At 32.5% G+C, this 23,353-nt stretch overlaps 2 protein-coding genes across 3 annotated transcripts in view; one reads left to right on the plus strand and one right to left on the minus strand.

Annotated features, from left to right (window-relative positions):
* LOC127728151 (40S ribosomal protein S18) overlaps positions 1-23,353 on the minus strand; it is an 821,762-nt gene that overhangs the window by 309,432 nt on the left and 488,977 nt on the right. The window lies entirely within an intron of this gene.
* On the plus strand, positions 9,990-10,697 carry LOC127728149 (carbohydrate sulfotransferase 1-like). The gene has a single exon (XM_052235396.1). It carries the CDS (start codon positions 10,128-10,130, stop codon positions 10,683-10,685), a length of 558 nt encoding a protein of 185 aa, XP_052091356.1. The 5' UTR covers positions 9,990-10,127; the 3' UTR covers positions 10,686-10,697.

Genomic DNA, 23,353 nt, shown 5'->3' on the forward strand with positions numbered 1-23,353 from the left:
GTCAAATTCATAATCACCGATTTGATTTAAATTCTTATATTTGATTTATAACATACTAAAACGTATATCCAATGCAAATTACAAAAAGTCCAAAAAAGAAAGAAAACTGTAAATCATCGTTTTACCTTTCTATGAGTTATTTTTTCTAGGTCGAATCAGTAACTGAAATGGTCTTTCCTGGAGGCTCCCTTGTTTCACTTTTGAAATTCTAATCTTTTTAATAACTAATAACGGTTAGCACATGCGTAGCCCAGGGTCAAATTGAAGATTCAAATAAATTGAATTATTGACTTGCAAGCCAATAAACATTCGCGGTGTTTTTTTTAGTTTGTTTTGACAAAATTGATCCAAACTGACAGTTAATAGCGATTTTCCCCCAATGTTCCGCTTTAATAAATGTTTGAAATTTAAAAAAAAAATCATATTTTACGATGTAGTTTAAATCGTAGCTAATAGATATAAGAAGATGTGGTATGAGTGCCAATGAGACAACTCTCCATCCAAGTCAAAATTTATAAAAGTAAACCATTATAGGTCACAGTACGGTCTTCAACACGGAGCCTTGGCTCACACCGAACAGTAAGCTATAAAGGGCCCCAAAAAAATACTAGTGTAAAACCATTCAAACGGGAAAACCAACGGTCTAATCTATATAAAAAACGAGAAACGAGAAACACTGATGAACCACATCAACAAACGACAACTACTGAACATCAGATTCCTGACTTAGGACAGGTGCAAACAAATGCAGCGGGTTTAAACGTTTTAATGGTACCAAACCTTCACCCTTTTTCTGAAACAATAGTGTAACATCACAACATAGAAAGACACACTATAAAATATCAACTGAAATAGCTTAACTCAATCAAAGGACATATTAACACCATTGAACATACACTGAACAAATAAATTTGACCTATGACACAAATAATGTAAATACAAAATAAATAAACTAAGGGGAGAATAATAAAAGTAACATGTTATATCGGTAAGAAATGCTAATCAATTAAAGAAAAACAATATGCTCGAACAAAAATACCATCATTTGCAATAACTTTAAACACAGGTAAATGAAAATAATTTTGTTGTTAGGTATACCTGTACAGTACCAATAGAGAAAGGAAATATTTTTACAAAATAAATAATTTTGAATACAAAATAAATAAACTAAGGGAAGAATAATAAAAGTAACATGTTATATCGGTAAGAAATGTTAAACAATTAAAGAAAAACAATATGCTCGAACAAAAATACCATCCATTTGCAATAACTTTAAACACAGGTAAATGAAAATAATTTTGTTGTTAGGTATACGTGTACAGTACCAATAGAGAAAGGAAATATTATTACAAAATAAATAATTTTGATGTTCATAGTACGAAGTGAAAATTTATAGTTATACCAAACACTTATCAAAGCTGGTATATAGACCAGATATAACCCTGAATAACATTAAATAACAAAAAAGCAATACAATTAGTATCAACAGGTCAAATAATCAAGAAAGTACGATTTGAGAGTACTCGCAGTTACTGACAGCTAGTTAAAAGCCAAAACAATTAATAATAAAAAATCATGCATCAGAGACTTAAATCAACTAAAACACATCCCAGGGATTTAGTATTTTAACGTCATGGACAGTCAAAGAAGACATGACTAGTGCAATGCCAAAAATAAATGTATCGACAGACAGTAGGATAGTTAGGAGTTAAACCTCTTTATAGATCTAAACGAACGTGGGTGTGTCTTTATACATCCCACTTGAAAAAAAATACAAATTTAGTTATGTTTTAATTTGCTGATGACAAAATCGATATTAGTGCCAATGTAAACTATATTCAAAGATCTAATTACAACATTGGTAAGATAACCTTTACTAATAAGCCTGTTTAATGGTTCGATGAGTTTACACGGATCACATAGTGATTTCCGCGCTTTAAGTACAATATTACCGTAAAATTTAGGATGTGAAATACCGTTTTTAATCAGTTTTCTACAAGTACAGCCAAATTTACTAATCAAATCTTTGTATCTATGAAAGAACTTAGCAAAAGTTTTACGTAATTTATGGTAACGAAATCCTTGATTTAATAATTTACCAGTGATGCATTGATTACGTTCGTTAAAATCTATGACATCACTACACACACGGGCATAACGAACGAGTTGGGATATATATACACCGTATGATGGAGCCAAAGGAACATCGCCGTCTAAAAAAGGAAAATTAACAATAGGGAATGAAAAATCGTCTCTTTTGTCGTAAATTTTCGTATGGAGTTTTCCTTTAGAGATTGAAATGTCCAAATCCAGAAAAGGACAACTACTGCTGGTTATGTTAGATTTAGTTAAAGTAAGTTCTATTGGGTAAATTTCGGTAGTATATTTAGAGAACTCTGGATTATTTAACGAAAAAATATCATCTAGATAACGGAAGGTATTGTTGAATGTATCAACCAAATGTAACAATGACGTGTCTTTACTGAGTTTGGTCATAAACTGAGATTCATAGCAATACAGGAATAAATCTGCTATTAAAGGGGCGCAGTTAGTGCCCATAGGAATACCTACTACCTGTCGATACATTCTATCGCCGAAACGTACATATATGTTGTCCCGGAGAAAATTTAAAGCTTCAATCATATCTTCACATTTCCAGTAAGTGTATCTAGCATACTTTCCTTTTTCGTTACAGAAAAAGGCTTTAAACGAGTAACAGCAAATAAATTTTTTCAAAAGACCATTTAATTAAATATGAAAACTTTTTCTTGATAAGATTGTGTGGAAGTGTAGTATAGAGAGTAGAAAATTCATAACTGTCAACAGAATTAAAAGGACCATCAAAAGCATGTATTTTATCTAAAACCTCTAAAGAATTTTTAATACTCCAAAAATAATTAATACCATTATTTTCATAAGCTTTATTACAAAAGTTAATAACAAGTTCTTTGATAGTAGTAAGGGAGGTAGTTAGAAGCACTGATAGATTAGTAGTAGAACACTTACTAGATGCGGAGATGAAACGGAATTTAAATGGTTTTTTGTGCAATTTAGGTAACCAGTACATAGTAGGGACTTTCAAATGTTCGGAAGAGGCCTTAAGCTGGGTAGTGGCAGTGATATGCTTGTTTACAATTTGACTCTCTGTGGAGCGTACGGACCTGAAGGTAGATGAATTTGTAATTTCGTTTTGGAGAACTTCCGTGTAGTATATGCGTCACACCACCACTACATTATTTGCTGCTTTGTCTGCCGGTACGAACACAAACCGCTTTGCGAGTACTTGGAGTTTATTTTTTATTCTGGAAATGGGAATATCATGGACCCTATTACTAATTTCAGAATTGTTTTCAAAATGAGATATACGAATATTAACAGTATTCATAATTTTATTCAAATAACTGTCTAGAGATTTTTTATCAGATTTTTCACGTTTACACCAATTTTTACAGTAGACAGTCAGAGCGTCTTTAATGATCTGACGACACTGTTTCCAATCTATTTTAGATGGAGGACGATATTTCGGTCCTTTCTTAAGAAAAGTTATGACCTCACGGTCTTCGACGATGTTGAGGTCTCCTGTAAGGACATGACCATAGGGAACATATCTAAAACTAGATGTTTCACAATCTCAAGTGGAAGAAACATTATTTTCTATATTGACGTCTGATGTAACTGACGTATAATTAAAAATCAAACTTCTGCTGGTTTTTTTATAAGAATATGAAATAATATAATATAAAAACTAATGCCCGTTAAAAGTAACTAAAATACAAATCGGGTAAATATAATCATAAAGAAAAACGAAAAGAATTGCAGCTGAAATATCCATTGATTTATTTTTCACTCGGTAAATTTATTTAGTCAGTTTTGTGTTGTATGTCTGTGATGTTAAGTTTACACAGTTTTGGCTGCTGGATCCCAATTATTGTATATCCCTTATTATGTCTGTTTGGGCTGCTCACCCAATTTTGTCAATATAACGGAACTATACACAACTGTCGTACAAGTGGGAGGTTTAGCTAGCTATAAAACCAGGTTTAACCCACCATTTTTATTCTTATACCAAGTCAATAATATGACGGTTGTTTTCCATTCGTTCCGTTGGTTGGCTCACACTTGATTTTGTCAGTTTTTATGGACTTCCCCCTTTTTGAATTTATCTTGGGGCTCGGTTTTTTGTTATACTTTTTTAGCCCCCGTTGTAGCGGAGGGGGCATTAAGTGTTACCTTTGTCCGTCCCGTCCGTCGCGTACGTCCCCAAAATTGGTTTATGTTCTCTAACTTTAGTTTGCCTAAACCAAATGTTATAAAACTTTTACACAATGCTTATTACTACAAAACACAGATCAAGTTTGAAATTGGGTGGCGTCACTTTTACCGTTTATGAGTTATGCCTCTTTATAAATGGAAAAATTGCTAAATCTGTCGTTTCCGTTCCCTAACTTAGGTTTGCCTCAACCAAATGTTATGAAACTTATACGCAATTCTTATTACCACAAAACCCAGATCAAGTTCGAATTTGGGTGGCGTCACTTTTACCGTTATATGCAAGCTGGGGCTTCATCTGTGTAACATGGACACATTCTCCATTTATTTTATCAATAATGTTAATTATCAGATTCTGAATTTTAATATATATATTATATTGATAAAAATTGATAAATCATATAGTTTGAATAGTCTTGTTATTGTCTGCTCCATACTATAGTCTTACAAAACAACCGATCTTTAAAAACATTACAAATTAAATACTACATAGAATTTATTTGGATTTACAAGTTATGGAACACTGAAGTTTAAATTACTTATCTACTTTATTTGCTGTTTTACTAGTCCGCACCACTCGGTAAACCGGTGCATTACTATAACGCCCATTACCATTACATTTGCGCGTAAACATAATTACGTTTGCGCGCAGCTTTTGATTACAGCTGCGCGCATTCATTTTACAGGTAAACACAGGCAAATTATATTCATATATTTATCTATTTATTTAACTATTTACAAGTACATGTACCCATTCCTTTTTCCTAGGCCCCTGCTCACCAATGAGGAGGTGTAAGTTGGTTTCGAGCAGGATAAGTCCGTTTTATTATGCACAAGAATTTAGTCATGGAAATATAAATTGATAAAAATATAAAACATTGCATTGTGTTTTACATGTCGGTACTAGCTGAATATTTAAAGTCTACTGCTTTAAGAGAATAAGTTTTTTAGCTTCTACATTCTGGTATTTTCGGAATTGTGCTATCATATACTTTGTTTTTTTATTTCTTACTTCTACGCACAAGTGCTGGTGTATCAAGCATTCTCAGATTTGAAACAAAATGCTTTACACTTGCAATATTTCCAATTGAGTAACAGCAATTACATGATCACTTAATATATTTTTTCTAGAATTCAATATGAAAAATATATAATTTAAAATGATAAACATGTTCAAATTAATAACTATTGACATATTTATTACGAATTTTCTTTATATTTACCTGAATTACCTGTAAAATGAAGTTGCGCAAATGTAATACAAAGCTGCGCAAACATAAAAAATGTAATACCCAAATGCGCGCAAATGAAAACACGATATACTTCCACTTTCCTAGCTTGATGTCCCCTCAAAAATGTAACATATTGTTTACACATTGTTTACATTCATATAGATGTTTCAATTCGGCAAGACTATCAACCAAACAGAAAACATTGAGTGCTGAAAAAAAATCTGATAAAAATAAACTATTTTAGTTCACTCTATATTTTGACACTGGAATTGAACATGTAATGTAAGCCTGACTGGTATCATAAATGTTTTTATTCCACTGTTTAAACATATTGATAGTTTAATCAAATTTTTGATTGGTTGAGACTATCCCGCGTGTCATTAAACAAATCTTCATATTCCATTCTGAGGATCATATTCCCCTCTGAAATGTCGGGATTACTTCGTGCGACGTTACGCGCGGTTAATGTACACAACGTTTTGAACTTCTTATTCTTCTTTTAAAAATAGCGATAGCAAAAATCATTATCATGTTCAAATTTATTTCAGACGATAAAACAAAAAGACTTATAATTAAATTTTGATCCTTAATCAATTTTCTGTTTATCAATGGGTAAGTCGTGTTTACGGTTTGACTTACAAAAACAAGCGGATAAGAAAAAAAATGTATGCAAAATAATATTTAATGTATTGATAGTAAACAAAGCATAGGCAGTGGAATAAAACATTCATTTCCCTTTGCCTCGGGAGATATGAAGATTTGCTCACCCTCGAAAAATCATATTTCCCTCGGGCAGAGCCCTCGTGAAATATGAATATTCTTGGGTGAACAAATCTTCATATCTCCCTCCGGCGCGGAAAATAAATGTATAATATTAAAGATTTATATTCGAGCACAAAGGGAAATTTACATTTACGACAATCTATATAAGGAGTCCTTACTTCTTACATATATTTCTTTTTATTTAGATTTACTGTTTTAAATATTGTTGTAAAATTCTTAATCCTATTACATACCCAATTTTGATTTACAAATAAAATCGTCTATTGTTTAGAATGACAAATAATTGTAAATGGCACATAATTTCCGTCACTTAGCACTTATGACGGCACCAACGAAATCGTTTTTGTTCATTATGTGGTGTTTTGTCTATTTCAGTATTAAGAACAGGCGTCCAGCTCATCTCTACCATTCCGTTTGAAAAACATTTGAAAGTCACTCTTTCATGTATAAAGGACGTGATTTTTATTTGTATTGACATTTCCATTTTGGTCCACCACAACCGACGGAATACATGGTTTGCGATCATCACTTGCGATTCTAGTTCCACAATGCACACCTACTGGATAGGCAGATATTATCTTCTAGTTTTTACGCTCTTTTGTTTAGTACTGTCTCTTTTATTTTCTGTTGCGATGGTCAAACATTTTCCTTTCCGCACAATAATCTACTTTTATTTTTTAAGTGCACAAACTTTTTTCCAATGCGAGGATAAATCATCATTCCAGTAAGTTTTAAATTTCGATATACATGTATACATATTCACTGTTTTTAAATCAACCATTTAACACCACAAAATTCGCATCACTTAAAAAGCTCAAGGGGTGTGGAACAAACTGCCTCCGGATACAGCCACAACAAAGTCAATTGAAGTGTGCACGTCTCAAAAGTCTCCAGTGACCAACACATCTAACTTACTAATAGAAAAACTCTCTTAAAAAGAGTTATCATTTGTTTTTGTTTACATTTACCAACCCCATACCCAACCCTAAGTACATCCTAATAATGTACGCTCCTGCAAACTTGTAATTCTTTTCTTTACCAATAAGAGGCCTCGGTTGCCGAATGGTATAAGTAGTTCATTTACTATTTCACAAGCATGTCAGCACTGAGGATATGAGTTAGAACCCCGCACGTGGCAAGGTCGGTGGTTTTCTCTCGGCCCTCCGGCTTCCTCCACTAACAAAAAATGACCACCACGATATAGCCAATAGTGCTGAAAGTGGCATTTAACCCCAACAATCAGTCAATCTTTACCAATTTTTTAGCACAGTTCTGACCGAATTGTGGAAACTTGTTTGGCCGGTATATAATTTCTATGTAAAGTCGCTCGAATCGTTCAATATATTTCAGCTTAAACTTGATTCTTTGTTCATCATATTGAAGATTCTTGATAAATTTTCTATTTCGGTTTTATCCACGTAAAGCTACTTGAGTTGTTTGCTTCTTTTTCATGCAACGGTTTTTCGAGATGGTCTATCTTTTATGTCACCATGACACATGAGTAGTATGCAAACATTTTCACACTAACCAATTTTAATATAATAACCCTTTAAAAGGCTTTAATCCGAGTAATGTGTCAGTATTGGGTGAGCTACGTGTGTAAAAATTACCCCAGGAAATGACTTTAATTAAATATGATATGGACAGCAATAATTGTCCTCTTCATAATTTGAATATTATACTTGCACACGGAAAACTCAATGATAAAATTTACGACAGAAGAGACGATTTTTCGTTCCCTTTTGTGAAGTTTCCTTTTTTTGCCTACTCGTTGGCTAAGCCGATTTTTGATCGAACGTATTATATTTCAACGAACCCAATATTTGTATAATTGGTTAACTATTAGGTCATGAGTTTTGTTATCACAAATTACTTAAAACCTTTACCAAATTCAATCTTAGAAGTTTTGCTGTGCCTGTGGATACCTTTATTACAACGGATTATCACCTCCTAATTTTTACAGTGATGTTGTTTGTAGAGCCCGTAAACTTTGATACGATCGATGAAAATTATTGATCCTTTGAATAAAGTAGTTCCAAAAGGTAATAAAAACGCACATGTAAGATCTAAGAATATTGTCCTTACCGGTTCTACTAAATAAAAAAAATATAACTATATATGTATTGTAATACAGCTGTGAACTTTCATGGTCCAACATCCTGTCAATACATATATTTTGGCATTGCAAAACTTAAGTTTTCTCAGATTGTTTATGACGGCTTCACACTAAATCCGTTGGATGTGGACTGATTGAAATTTTAGTCTGGGAAAACGTTATTTATTTTTATAAGCTGAAATTGGACTTGAGCTAGCTTCCAGTAATTGCGAGTTCTCTTACATGTACATGTATATGTAGTTTGTTCTAGTCTTGATACTTAGTGTATCACTCAAGCTTTAATGTTTCAGATGAAAGTTTCCGTTTTACTGCAGACGTCATTTCAAACCATTCACGAAAAACAACAAGCGATAAAGCATCCAAGTATTTCCAGAAAGATGGAATGACAGAAAAAAGAATATACGAAACACCATTCATAGCAAAGAATTTAGATGAGAAAATTGACGTGATGTTGTTAGCATATGCACGAGGAGGATAAACGTACGTAGGCCACATGCTTGGACAGCATAAAAATTCATTTTATTTCTACGAACCTCTGTACAAGGAAGAAACACGTCACCAATACTGCAGAAATGGATCTGTATGTGAAATTAATAACCCCGCTTGCAGGTAGGAAAGAAATAGGTACGGTTAGACCTAATTTGGTACATTTAATTGGCACATTTTAAGTTAATAACATTGTTAGTTGTTGGTTAAAGAGAAAAGTAGAGATATGGACAGGACAATATCCAACCACTTGTTTGTGTGTGTGTATGTCAGTTAGCGTCTACTAAACGACTTTCTGTTGAATATGTTATGGTTTGAAATTGCGCTTTTTATTTAAATGTAAAGATTTTGTTAAATTTTCTAGCTATATCACAAAAGTAAATACTTTCTGCTGATTTGACCTTCATATGTATACAGTTCAAAATCAGAATGTGTCCGTGTCTTATTAATATTTGTACAAAATACATTTTAAAAATTATTGGTAAAATTCAATTTGGGTTTTAATTATCTCACACTTTATTGCATCGTCTGAGACGTCCACTTATCTGGCAGTGAGGCATCGATGAGATCGACGGGGTTAACAAAGAATACAAATCTTATATAAAAAGCTGATAGCCTGAAGTTTCCGTCTGGTAAATGGCAATTGACCTTGATCTTAATCTTGTCAAGAGTTAAATGACTTACTGATAAAAGTAAGATGTTATGATTAGGGCCTAATTGACACCAAATTCAAGTATTCATTTTTTTAATATTTTTTATCCAGTTGCAAGACTAAATTTTGAATCTATGCAGTACAAAAAATGTAAGTAAACGATTTTATTTTTGGTTTAAAAAAATTGTTTTGACAAGATGTACAGCTACACAACGGCAATGAATTCACTGGAGTTGTGACAATGTAGAAAACAAGTTTGACTTGCACGTGCTGACAAAAAAATATAGAGTACAAACTTTATCCAAAACTATCATTACCTATTATACTTATGTATAATTTGAGATTAACCATTTTATTTTGGGCAAAGATATTGTGATCTTATAATTTCACAATTTTTTTTCGAATGAAGTTCACATGGACATGAACACGTTTTCTATATTTTTTCAGGCCTGTTGATACGAATATTATCAATAAATATCTAGATCAAATAACTTTAGTGTATCAGTGTGCAGAAAGTGTATTGAATGGAACCAGACAGTGGCAGCGAACTTTTGGAGGTAAGAAATGGAATCGGAAAGAAAATCGTCAAATGCTTTGTCTACGGTCACAATTTCGAGTAGCCAAAGTGTTGCGTATCGCAGGAGACTTAGTGGAAAATTTATTAATTAAGAACCCAAAGCTTAAAGTTATATACTTATACAGGGATCCAAGGGGCATTATAAATTCAAGATTAAAAATCCCTGTTAATGAAACGGCGGGAGCGTGGAACGATTTTAATACAACTGAAGATATAGCTTTTGCCGTTTGTCAGAAAATGGATATTGATTCGAAAAACATATTTGAATTAAAGGGAAAATACCCTGAAAGAATATTCACTGTAGCATACGAAACTACAGCCAAATCTCCAGGAAAAAACGCAAGAAATTTATTCAAATTTTTAGATGTCAACATATCAAAAGAATATCAAAATTCTATTTCCAAAATGGGAAATAGAAGTAAAAAGGATGATAAAACATGGAATTCAGCTTTCCGATCAGATGGATACGCCACAGCAATAAAATGGAGAAAAGAACTGTCAGAGAAAGACAAGAAAACGATTGACATATCATGCAGAAATGTTTACAAACAACTTGGCTACCACGTATAACGTCTTGAGAAAGCGGATATAAAGCTGCATTTCACACGACTAATAGAGAAAAAAAAATAGCAGTTTACTGTAGTTACTAAGGACATCATTCACGCATACTGTAGTTACTAAGGACATCATTCACGCATGAATAAGATCTTTTGTACTATTAGGTGGTTATTTTTTTACGTTTGCAAAGACTGAATTTCATACCCGCTGCAACTAAAAGTTAACAATGAGTTTTTATATTTATAAACCCTTGTCCGCTTCATTTCATCCATTTGTTCCGGAGAGCGAAAATGGGCAATCTGAAATTTAAAGATCTAACAGAATTTACTAGTATCGCATCTTATATACATTGACTCTACGAATTTTTCATACAAATAAGAACTGTTTATTTTTGCTTATTTTAACTCTTAAAATAGAGAGAGAATGTTCGCAGGACTTCAGGCAATATAATGGTATGAAATTGGTTTGAAATTTGTATGTTTTATTGACAACGTCAAAGTATTGTCGTCATTTAAACGGAAAAATTGAAAAAAAAAGAAATAATTGGATAGATTTTTTCTATAATTTCATAGATTTTTTTTAAAGCATGTATGAAGACTTAGATATTCATGCATTAATTATGGAATTAAGAACACAAGCAAAGTGAGAATCCGGATTTTTCATACACAATAATATCAGTGATATCTAAAATAAAATAATCCTTCATCATATTTGAATATGTAAATATGTTAACAAAATAATAAAATCCAGAAATGATACTCATTTCAAACTAAATGTGTTTTGTACCACAAGCGATTGTTGATCACCAGCACATACAACTATAATTATAATAGATAAACATTTATACAAGTTGTCGGGACCTTTTATAACCGACTATACGCTATGGGTTTTGTTCTCATTGTTGAAGGCCGTACGGTTGCCTATAATTGCTCACATCCGTTTCATTTGAACTTTGGTGGATAGTTGTTTCATTGGCAATCGTACCACATCTCCTTATGTTTATATAAGTAAGAAGAAAACCATCTTGTTTAACCATTTATTGAGGTACATCTTCAACATAAAAAGTGCATCTTAGTTAATCGTGTTCTTTATCAAAGTATAAAATGTAACATTAACAAACTATTTAAAAGTACTAACATGCAAGATATTATTAACTTCAAAAATTCAACAGTAAACAAAATAGTTATGAAACAAAACACTTGACATTCAAGCATTTTATTCATCTATAATGGAGCCATAGCGTCACTCATGGAGATAACATTTACCCATGGCATAGGGTTAACTGCATAAAATCCATGTAGATCATTATATGGGCTTGTCATTAATAATTTTGAGGTTTTTTTAAATGCATTATTGTGGTTTATGTTGTAGAACCTCAAATATACCTTATTTACATTTAAACGTAGGTCTGATCATAATAATGTGTATTTTATTTGGATTATTCTTCAAAACATATCTTTGATCCTTACAACCCTAGCACCACTTTTCTAACATGAGAAAATAATATATCATATGGAAAACTGATGTAAAAAAAATATATAGATAGGAGATAAATTTGGAAATTGTGAAGCACCAAGAAAGACAACTCAATGTGATTTTGAATCAATAAACAATCATTCAGGCAAAAAATAAAAACATTTTCAATATTAGATTTCTTTTGTTGGAGACGAAAGCATTTTTTTCTTTGGTTAACGGGAGTTAATCTTGATGTTTATATATTTTTTCTCAAAATATTATCCCTGTAAAAAGTAATTCTAATAAGAAGTTGTTTAATTACCAATTCTTTCGATACATATAAACATGTTATATAGAATAACCATATACTTTAATTATTGAGAACAATATATTCCGTTGATCATTTTCAAATTGCAAAATTTATGCGGTCTGTGTGATATATTTAAAAAGTTTTTTAACAGAATTATTGATATTGACATCATTTACATTTAGTTTGTCTTTACAACTGTATCCCGAGTTTTCTGATATTCATTTGTTTTATGGATCAACAATTTTATGGTGCACCAATAGTAAGAATATACCATACTGTAAAAAAAGTATCGCCCCATTTTTATGCTATTTATTTAATGTCACATTTTTGACAAAAAAGACTAAACAGGTTTTAACAAATAGTTGAAATACATCTCGGTTAGTACCAAAGTGAGAGCGAATGTTAAAAAGTCAATACGTTAAATGAATCATTACGTCGAAGCATTGTACTTTGAGGCTCTCTTTGAAAAGCACTAAGTGAAATTAGACAAAGTAAGATCACAAATATATTCAACCTCTCCACATTCTGTATGTGTTTAACCTTAGCCTGGAACCTCTATTTCCAGTGTCGGTAGTTGTTGGTTGGTGTGTGTAATAATTCTGTTTCGTTTTAATGTTATACGGTCGTTGATTTTCTATTTTGAATTGTTTTACATTTTGCCATGCCGGGGCCTTTTATATCTTACTATGTGGTACGGGTGTTAGTAATTGTTGAATGCCGTACTGTCCCCTGTAGTTGTTCACATTCCTGTACTTTTTGTGGATAATTTCTTTGGCAATTATATCATGCGAAATGACACTATGAGCATACTACTTTTCATTCACTTTGTCGGAAAATTCAAAACTGTCGTGAACATAAAAATGGTTACACCCATGAAAATTCAGAATACCTCTTTGAGTTATCATGCATTGTTAATACAAACATATCCCATTGAAATAAGCTACAAGTATGAACTGATATTAGAATAAAAATACACATGTTTATGCACAAAGTTTATATATATATATATTGAAAAGTTTTAAATTTTGTCCACGCTGTGCATATTTATAGATATACATATATCAGACTTTTTCCTAATCTCTGAACTGATTCTTACAATTTGAATAAAAGGGGATGCGAGATAAACGTCAGACATAAAATAAACAACAAAGGAAACCTAAAAAATATTAACATACGTTTTTTGTATAACAGACATGTCGGACAGGTAATTAACATGCTTGGATGAAACAAGTTTTTACAACCCCTCCCCCCCTTATTGATCTCAATCAGTGGAAAAACAAAAAAGTACACAAACTATTTATTTCAAACCCATTCTTTGTCTTCCTAAACCTTCTTAAACCATAACAAGATGCAGCGAATTTGCTGTGTTTGTATTGATTTTCAGGATTAACAAATTTGTATCAGAACTGACCAGAGCCGATAATGTGGACAGACAAGGATATATTTATGAATCGTATATGTATTTTGGTTTCTAATGTAAACATTTGCGAAAAGTACATGTAAAAGGTATATACGAAAAGATAATCGGACAAGCACATTTTTTTCATCATGACTCGTTCTTTACAGGTATAGAATATAATAATTGTACAATTGTAAGTTTATATAAATGTTATAACAATAGTAGAACATATTACTTTCATTCCGACATATAATAATAAAATAATAATGATAATAATTCTATAAATGTCATGATATTGGAAGTTACGGTACTGTAGCACTGTAGATAGGTCTACATCTCATATATTGTAATTTCGTTTCAACATTAAATGGAGATGTAAACAAAAACATTAAGAACTGTATTAAGCACATCATTAATCATAAGCGGTGATCGTTAAAATTATTTATAATAATATATAATAATGCATAATCTCGTAAAAATTGGGTGTAAAAGAGAGACAAAGGATACCAAAGGGACATTCAAACTCATAAGTCGAAAATGAACTGTAAACCTAGTGTATTAAAGTGATTTCATATTTTTTTAAAAGAACACACTTACTTGAAACATTATTATTTACCAAGGCAGCAACCAATATAATTGTGGAAAGGAGAAGTGTGATTTTTCTTGTAGCTAATTTTTGTCAGCTAGGTATGATTGGTGCCTAACCATTTATATCAACGAGGTAATAATCAAGTAAATAATGAAAGTGTCCAGACGAATTTGACATACCTGAATTTCCCTTTATTCCAATCTTAAAATGTACTTTAAGGAAAATTCCGTTTTCGAAATTCATAAATAAAAAGCGACAACGGAATAGTACAAACGAGAAGGACAATCACTTATCATTGAATTATTATTCTACCTATACATAACAAACACATGAAATAATAGTATAAGGAGTATATATCTTCAGTTGGCACTATATTCCATGACTGGTGTTTCATAGCATGATTTCATTGATAGAAAGTTATAGCTAACAAGGAAGCTATTGATACAAGGGTTCCAAATGGTAAAATTCTCCATTCGAATGTTTTACGGACACAATCATGATTTGGTTGACCATTATGGAATAATCTAGTAATCAATCAACCACTACACTTATAACAAAGTCTTCTATCTTTAAAATGGGGCCTCGGTGGCCGAGTGGTCTAAGTAGTGACTACTGTAATCACTAGCCAGTCAACACTGAGGTAGTGAGTTCGAACCCCGCTCGTGCGGGTGCACTGGACTGCAATCTTAATTGACTAGGATTGTCAGTTTACCTATCGAAGGTCGGTGGTTTTCTCCTGGCACTCCGGCTTCCTCCACCAATAAAAACTGGCCGCCACGAAATAGCCCAAAAGCGGTGCTTTAAAGTGGCGTTAAAACACCAAAAATCAAATCAAATCTATCTTTAAAAAATCAACTCCTTTAATAAAAATCAATATTGAAAATGCATGTGAATGCACATATGTACCGTGTAATTATTCTTATAACTTTGCAAAAATCGTGTATACTTAATGAAATTCACTAATTGTATAACTACATGAGTCGTAAGCTTCGAATTCACTTCTTTATCAATGAGTTTTTTTAGAGTCTAAACTTAAAATCTATTTTTGATCTACATTAGATAAAACATGTGTATTCGAAGCTTTACTACATGTCCATTGTTACAAGTTTTCGCTTTTGTTCAAAATCGTAAAGCTCCTTAAATTTTTCACGATCTTTGTTCTTTTGGTAATAGTCGTTGAAATTAGCAACAATCATGGCAACCGGCATTGCTAGAACAATAATTCCACAAGTTGCGCACATGGATCCAATGAGCTGACCCCCAGCTGACTTTGGCACATGATCCCCGTAACCAACAGTTGTCAAGGTGATAATGGCCCACCAAAGACCACTGAGCATATGTGGAAAAGTTGTTGGTTCTCTATATTCTGCATAGAATATACAACTGGCAAATAACAGAGCAAATAATAAAACGGTGCAGAAAAGAAGAATAAATTCCTTCCAACTCGACCTTAAAGCTAACAACAAAACGTAGAGACCACTAAACTGTCTTGCTAATCGAAAAAATCGGAAGAGACGAAAGACTGTCAGGCTGTATGTAACTCCGTAGAGTATGACGACGTCATATGATAATAAAAACCACTCCGGGTTTTGTTCGATTGTAAAACGTATACAAATAGCTACAAAGAGAATCACATCCATTATGTTCAACCAATCTCTAAAGAATTCTTTTTTGTTTGGACAAATCGTTATACGCACAAATAATTCAACGGAGAAAAACCCTGCCAGTAGCAAATCCAAAGATATCATCCATAATGGAAATTCCTTTGTACCCATGTCTACCTCCTTGCGGTTGTTTGTATTGATGCGAAGAAGTGCATATATCTCCGATCTATTTAAGTCTGTGTTGAAATCTCGATCTCCTGTTCGCAGTTCCGGGATCGTATGAAATATGGCAAGTAAAGCAGATAAGAACACCATCAGGAAATAAAGACAGTTGTAAATCTGAAATACAAAATAGACACTTATATACATGTACCATTACAATTATTTTCAATCAACATTGCATAATTTCTTAAAATTCTCTTTACCAGATATTTTAAGTCCTCATCTGATGCATTTGGTTTTGTGCATTGTGCGACTATTGCAAGTTTGCCAAACGACCTAATTTCTTTACCTGTTTTTATTCTATTCTGATCACGTTCATTTTTTTAACGACGTAATCTGTTTTGTATACGAATACGAATACGAATACTTTATTAAATCCAATTAAAAGGCCCTTTTCCGAGCATATATACATATATACATATGTATATGATTCTTTTGGTAAGCGTTGAAAAAAACCACTTTACACAACACGTTCTTTTTCAAATAGTTATGTGTTTCGTTTTGCTTTATTTTTTTGTCATTTGATACTTCATTATACATGTTGTATACTTTTTCTTCCCTAATGATACTAATATATCAAAAACATTTTAATTATTCAGGAGATCCCCTTAAGGAACACCCGCCAAAATAGGTATTTAATATGATTTAACTAGCATAAATGATTCATTAGTACATTGAAACGAGATTTTTTTTATGGAAAGAAATAATCACGTGACCTTTTTAATGGAATGTGCTAGTCAACGAAATGGTTGAAAGATGCAGTTACACTTCATGCCCATTAGTTGCCATACTTTGTTAATAGACTATAATGCATAAGGATAGCAGGAATTACCAAAAAATCTTGGACAGTACAAGCGATCACATCAACCACCAACACCGAATCCTTCGAAGAAAAGCGACGCACATATAAAGTCAAACAATTGTGTCAATTGCTAATATTTTATTATGACACACAAATATAAAATATCTTTATATATAAGATCGATAAAGGAAATGCCCAAGGACATCTTCTATTACATTTTTCCATTATTTACTTTGGCAATTTAGATGATGATTATAGCTTGATTATTTTTATGAACATTTTTATTACAGAAAACATTTAACTGCTACGGTTTTATTTGTTGTTCTAACATCAGAAAATTGAAATCGATTACACAGCAGATGTAAAGAGATTCGTCACGCAAATCTTCCGAACTGATCGTTGTGAATGTTTGATGATAAATGTTTAATGTTGTACTTAAGAAAAGTAGAAAACAACATTGTATAAGGAGAAGGAGTAGCGAAATTGTTCAATCGATTGAAGATTGTACATCATAATTTTTATTAATTTTTATATTGTTAGAAAACCATCAAATTTATTAATTACATTGAACCAAAAGCTAAATGAACAGATTATTAAATGTGGAATGCTAATTTTGAGAACACAAACCGAAAGGCAAACAATGTATTAAACTCTTAGTCTTCAAGATTATGTTTAATTATTGCGACAATATGTGTTCAATTTTATTGTAGTTATAACTGTCGTTTTAAAAATATGAAATATGGTGGTATACAATCTTTATAAAGTTAAAAAATACTTTTTATTGGTATTTTTCTTTCACACAATTTTAACAATAGATGAAATGATTTAGAATTTCCTATGTAGAATTATTAATGACATTATTATTCTCATATTTTAAGGTACACATCATATTTGTTTTTTTCGTTCATTGTTTTGTACATAAATCGGGCCGTTTTTTTGTTTGAATTGTTTAACATTTTGTCATTTCGGGGCCTTTTATAGCTAACTATACGGTATGGATTTTTCTCATTGATGAAGGCCGTACGGTGACCAATAGTTTCTTATATCTACGTCATTTGGTTAATGGCGGATAGTTCTCATATTGGCAACTGTACCCTATTTTATACACATGTAATGCAAGTACTGGTGTGGGACTTTAGATTATTGCATTATACAAGTGTGGAGCTTTTTTAAGCTTTAGAAAACTTACAGTATCCGTGACTTTCGAAGTGACGAAAACTGAAAAATTCCGTGTTTCCGCGGTGTTAAAGTAAGTGTTCTCTTATGACCACCAATTCCATATCAATTTTATTCTATAAATATGAACAAAATAGGTGGGTTAACATCAGTGAGACAGCCAGAAGACGCCACAATTAAAACAAATTGAACACCTATGGGCTATGGTTTAAAATGGAAGATACATGTACATGTAAGGGGGTTCACCCTTTGTCAAGCTCTAATAATCCCCTACCAAGACTGATATTGATAATATATCTTCAATAAACATAAAAGACGCCATGCATTGTCTTTATGAACAGAAATTATCAATTCATATTAATAAAGTTCGAAACTGTACCTTCTGTCTTATCGCTATTTGAAGTATACATTTTAGAGTAAAATAGCTTTAATCCAACTAATAATATTGAGCAATTAACTGAAAGGAATTACGACAACCAATAACGAGTTTCAAGATCGTAGACAGGCGTACAAATTTAGACACCCAAATGACTATAGCTGTAGTTTAGAAGACACTGTACATTGAACAAATTATTTTTGAAAAACCATTTTTGGTTTAAACAGGAAATCTCAACGCCGATGTGAATTTATAATGCATTATTATACTACAGTCATGTAGTGCTTGTTAATAACGAGAGTGGTCACAGTAAACATTATATTATAGTAAGATAACCTGTAAGTTAGATTTTACTGACCATCAATTTTACTCTATATTACTATCTAGTGTTTTCTTGTCAACGTTTTTTACGTTCATCTTGATAACAACACGTGAACCTATTAACGCGTTAAGTAGGATATTCCTGCTGAACTTGTTTGACAATCAATGTTTGTGTTTTGAAGATAATTTCTTTCGTTTATTTTTGTATATTTATGAACCTTCTTCGTTTACTTTTAACGGCATACGTAGCGGTCGTAAACTATAGTTTAGATAATTGCACTAAGATTTAATATGCTTCGGCCAGTTGAGTATTTCGCATTCAGAAACGTGTTATCCATACAACACTTCGAAGCATAAAGACAGTAATAAAAGTGTAGCTCCTATTGATTCTCTTTTAATGTGATATAGGATAATGCACATTTACACCATTCCCTTAAATTTCAGTGTTACTGTACAAATCTTTAAATCAATGTTACTTGCCTTCGATAAGGAGAGAATAGTTTCGACTTTGAAATATTATTATGCAATGAGACATTACCTAATGCTCATAGAGGCGGAATATTTCAAAGGGAAATTTAAAACCAATAAGGTAAATTGACAGCGCCATGGCTAAAACGAAAGACGACGAATCGACAAAACACTACGTGATAAAACTTAAGACTGAGCAACACGAACCTCACAAAAACTGGCGGTGATCTCAGATGCTATACTAATTATCATGTTGCTCATAGTAAAAACAAATTCGGTGATAAGTTTTTTCTCATTCAGTACTGTCAGAATCGACAAAAAGAGGACGGGATTGAGTTCTGACCTCTTTTTCTCATTCAGTACTGTCAGAATCGAGAAAAAGAGGACGGGATTGTGTTCTCATCTCTTTTTCCAATGAGAGTTATAATTATCTGCTAAAACTACCTTTGCTCGACGTACTCGCTGTCCAGAAAAGCGTTTCTAAGTATGTTGGCGTTTGTTTTTGTTGCAGTTCAGTGTTTCTGTTATTCCGTTGTTTTTCCCTCGGTTTTAGTTTGTAACCCGGGTTTGTTTTCGCTTAAACGATTTATGACTATTGAACAGCGGTAGACTACTGTTGCCTTTATTTATTGGACCCAAAATACTTATTAAGTGTTTTTTCATTTACTAGTATTGAATCGATACCACTGCTAGTGGACTGTTAGTCCCCGATGGTATCATCAGCTCATTAATCAGTAATACGGTACTCACCTCACTTGTAACAATTGTTTCTAAAAATTCCCCGTTGATAAATTTTGATTTACTAAGAAACTAAGGTTCCAACTCCCGCAGTCAAAGTTGACCTTAAATGAATTTGGCTATTCTTTTTTGGTCCATTTTGGTCATCTTTACCTCCTAATGTTTCTATGTACTTATAAATACCTGGCTTTCAAATGTTTAGATTTGAGGGTTCTTAAAGAATGCATATCAAGAAAAAAGCGTCGGACTCACGAAACTCATAAAGTCTTGTTTCCAATTTCAAACATTTGTCTCTCGACGTTTTAGAAACAATTCAAAATGAAAAATGAATACAGTATGATTTTTGGATCTGAATAATATTAAGAGGTTAGGACATTAAGTATAAATACTATTCGAACCATATTTTGGGCCCAAAAAAGTTCTGAATGCCCTACTCTTTATATATTATCATTACAAATTAAACACATTAGTAGGGTATAAGGCAATCATTAGACACACACAAATCTTTTTTCGTATTTAATTCATTCTAAAGAAGTCGAAAAGTAACCTTCAATTTAGAAATTTTGGTCGACATTAAAAAAAATTCACAGCAAATTAATAACTACGTTTGCAAGGTTTCCACCGAACTTCATTTAAGATATTTGACTTAATATTAAGTATGGAGATCAACTGTAAATGATGTTAAATGATGTTAAAGCTGACAAAAACACTCATAATTCAGAAATCTTTTCATCTTTAGTAATTTGTACTATGATGCTCAAAATGGAATAAGCAATTGATTTGTTGCTAAATTGAAAATTACCTGTGCTATTGTGGAAGACCGTGGATTGGATAGACATCTCCAGAATTTACTTCGCAGGTTAAGCGACTGATCGGAAGGATTACTAACGTCCAAATCACTTTTGCTATCGCTGGTATTCAGTGATATATGTCCCTGAGTGAATTCACTTCCCTCGTCCAAAGTTCTACGAAGATTCTGTATGACTATGTCATCATTGCTATATTTAACATAGGTAGAATAGCAACATTCGGAGATTGCACTGACTGAGAGTCCCCAGTAACGTAATTCCTGATGCCATAATCCACTACAAACATGACTTGGAAAATGAAGAATGTCATTTCGATAAAAATCTAAGATTGTATTAAATAAATCTGGATTACGATCAAAGAAGTAGTAATTTTTGCGTTTCCGATAATATGGAGAGCTGTCACTCAGAGAACCAAGTTTGGTAGTAGGATATTTGCTTAAGGTTTCACGAAATGTAACAAATAATGTCCCTCCAACATTCAATGTTATTTCATCTTCCTCCATTCTAAATAAATACCAACACACACCAGTATCGATCCTTCTTACACAACGTTGACATTTTATCTAATTAGAACACAGAGCAAGCTAATAGCACTATCGCTAACAGCTCAAGCAAATGAAATATTTATTGATTAATCTAAGCAAAAGCAATGTCCTGACACCAAACAGTGACACCTGTAGTTAATGTATCTATTAAAAAGAAACCGGTGAGAGCTGCACAGACTAATGAAACATGAAAAATGTATCAGCTACGTCAACGTGTGTATGACCATTAAGAAAAAGGCAATAGCGATAATGCGTTTATATAGACGCGTCATCACTTTTATATCAGAAAAATAGATTTTTGCATGTAAAACTGTACCATCCAGACATTTAATTTCAGAATATATTAAAGTTTAATCATAAAAAGGAGTAAATAAATATATATAAAAAACATTTTACCAAAACATCTGGTTATTGTTTTTTTTTTCAGTAAAATAAATTTCGTTTGTCCCAGAGACATAATAAATTAGAGGCAACAGTAATTAACCGATATTCAAATCTCATAAATTCATAAAGGCGATACAAATCAAGGTTAAAAACAAACACTGAGGGAATCGAATGAACGTCAAAACGAGCGACATCTGTTAAGTCGACAGGATAAGCGTCGTTCTATGCATGCAGTACCCACCATGTGAATCAACAATTGTCACAATTGGAAATCCCTTGTATCATCACATCTTTTAAATGGAAATGTTTTCATTAAGAACATAACATTTGTAATCAAATTTCTGTGGATTAATTTTCGTGAAACCGAAATTTAAAACTCGCCGCTTTTTACGTCCATTGTGCTCATTTATAGACCTATTTCATTGGCAATATTACAGATAGTATAAATGCTTTATATATCAATTTTCGATATCAAGATGCAGTTCACAGACGTCACCATGGACACGATGTCGTCTGATAAGGCAGGTGTCCCCTCATCACCAGACATGACAAATATCCCAAAAATGACTCATTCAGATCATCATACTAGTGACAATAGCAATAGTACACATACACAGCCATGTTCAGTTCTCCTTAAAGACATTTTGGATTTTGATGTCTCTGAACAACTATCTGAACAGTCTTACTTTACTAGAAGTTACGATGATCTGAATTGTAAATCTATAAATGTCGTCTACGGATTAGAGTGTAACCTTTGTGGATTGGTTTACGTCGGTGAAACGAAAGGAAGGCTTAACAAACGTATGTGCGGCCATAGATCAGATATCAACCTCAATGCAAACGACATTCTGTACCAGCATTTTAATCAGCCTGATCATTCCATCGTTTCTATGACAGTTCGTATAATAGAAAAAATATACCACAAGACTAACAATCCTCAACTTGCAACGCCTCTCCGTAGACAAAAAGAGGACTACTGGATTCGACAATTGGGAACTGCGACACCATATGGTTGCAATGACAAAATTGATGGTATAGGTATTCTATCTAGTCCTTCCTGTAGCTCGGTGAATGTGATGAATATTTTCAACTCTGCTACTCGACGTAGACGCAGTCATGGTCATCGTCATTATACATCACCTACTATGCATGATGTCTCTATTAATGACTTGCTGCCATTTATACAAAAGCCGTTAGGTATTCATCACATTCGCACGAAACTGTATTCATTACCCCTTTCAAAACTTCATTCTCTGTTCAATTTATGTTCGGAAACCACTGTTACAAACCCTCATTCAAACCAATAAAACTTACAACTATCATTTCGGATATTGCAAGTCACAGACTTTTCAAACCAGTTCGCATTGGAAAAGATGAAAAAGAGAAAAGATTTTTTCTTAAACTTTCCTTTGCCAACAAAGGTCTCGATGGCGTCAACTTAGGCAATATCCTTCATCATAAATTAGTTCAGTCAAAAATACC

This window comes from Mytilus californianus, unplaced genomic scaffold, assembly GCF_021869535.1.
Source record: "Mytilus californianus isolate M0D057914Y unplaced genomic scaffold, xbMytCali1.0.p SCAF_2, whole genome shotgun sequence".
In the NCBI taxonomy this organism is placed as follows: domain Eukaryota; kingdom Metazoa; phylum Mollusca; class Bivalvia; order Mytilida; family Mytilidae; genus Mytilus; species Mytilus californianus.

Coding starts and splice junctions, on each gene's coding strand:
- LOC127728149 (XM_052235396.1), top strand. CDS start 10,128: ATGCTTTGTCTACGGTCACAATTTCGAGTAGCCAAAGTGTTGCGTATC.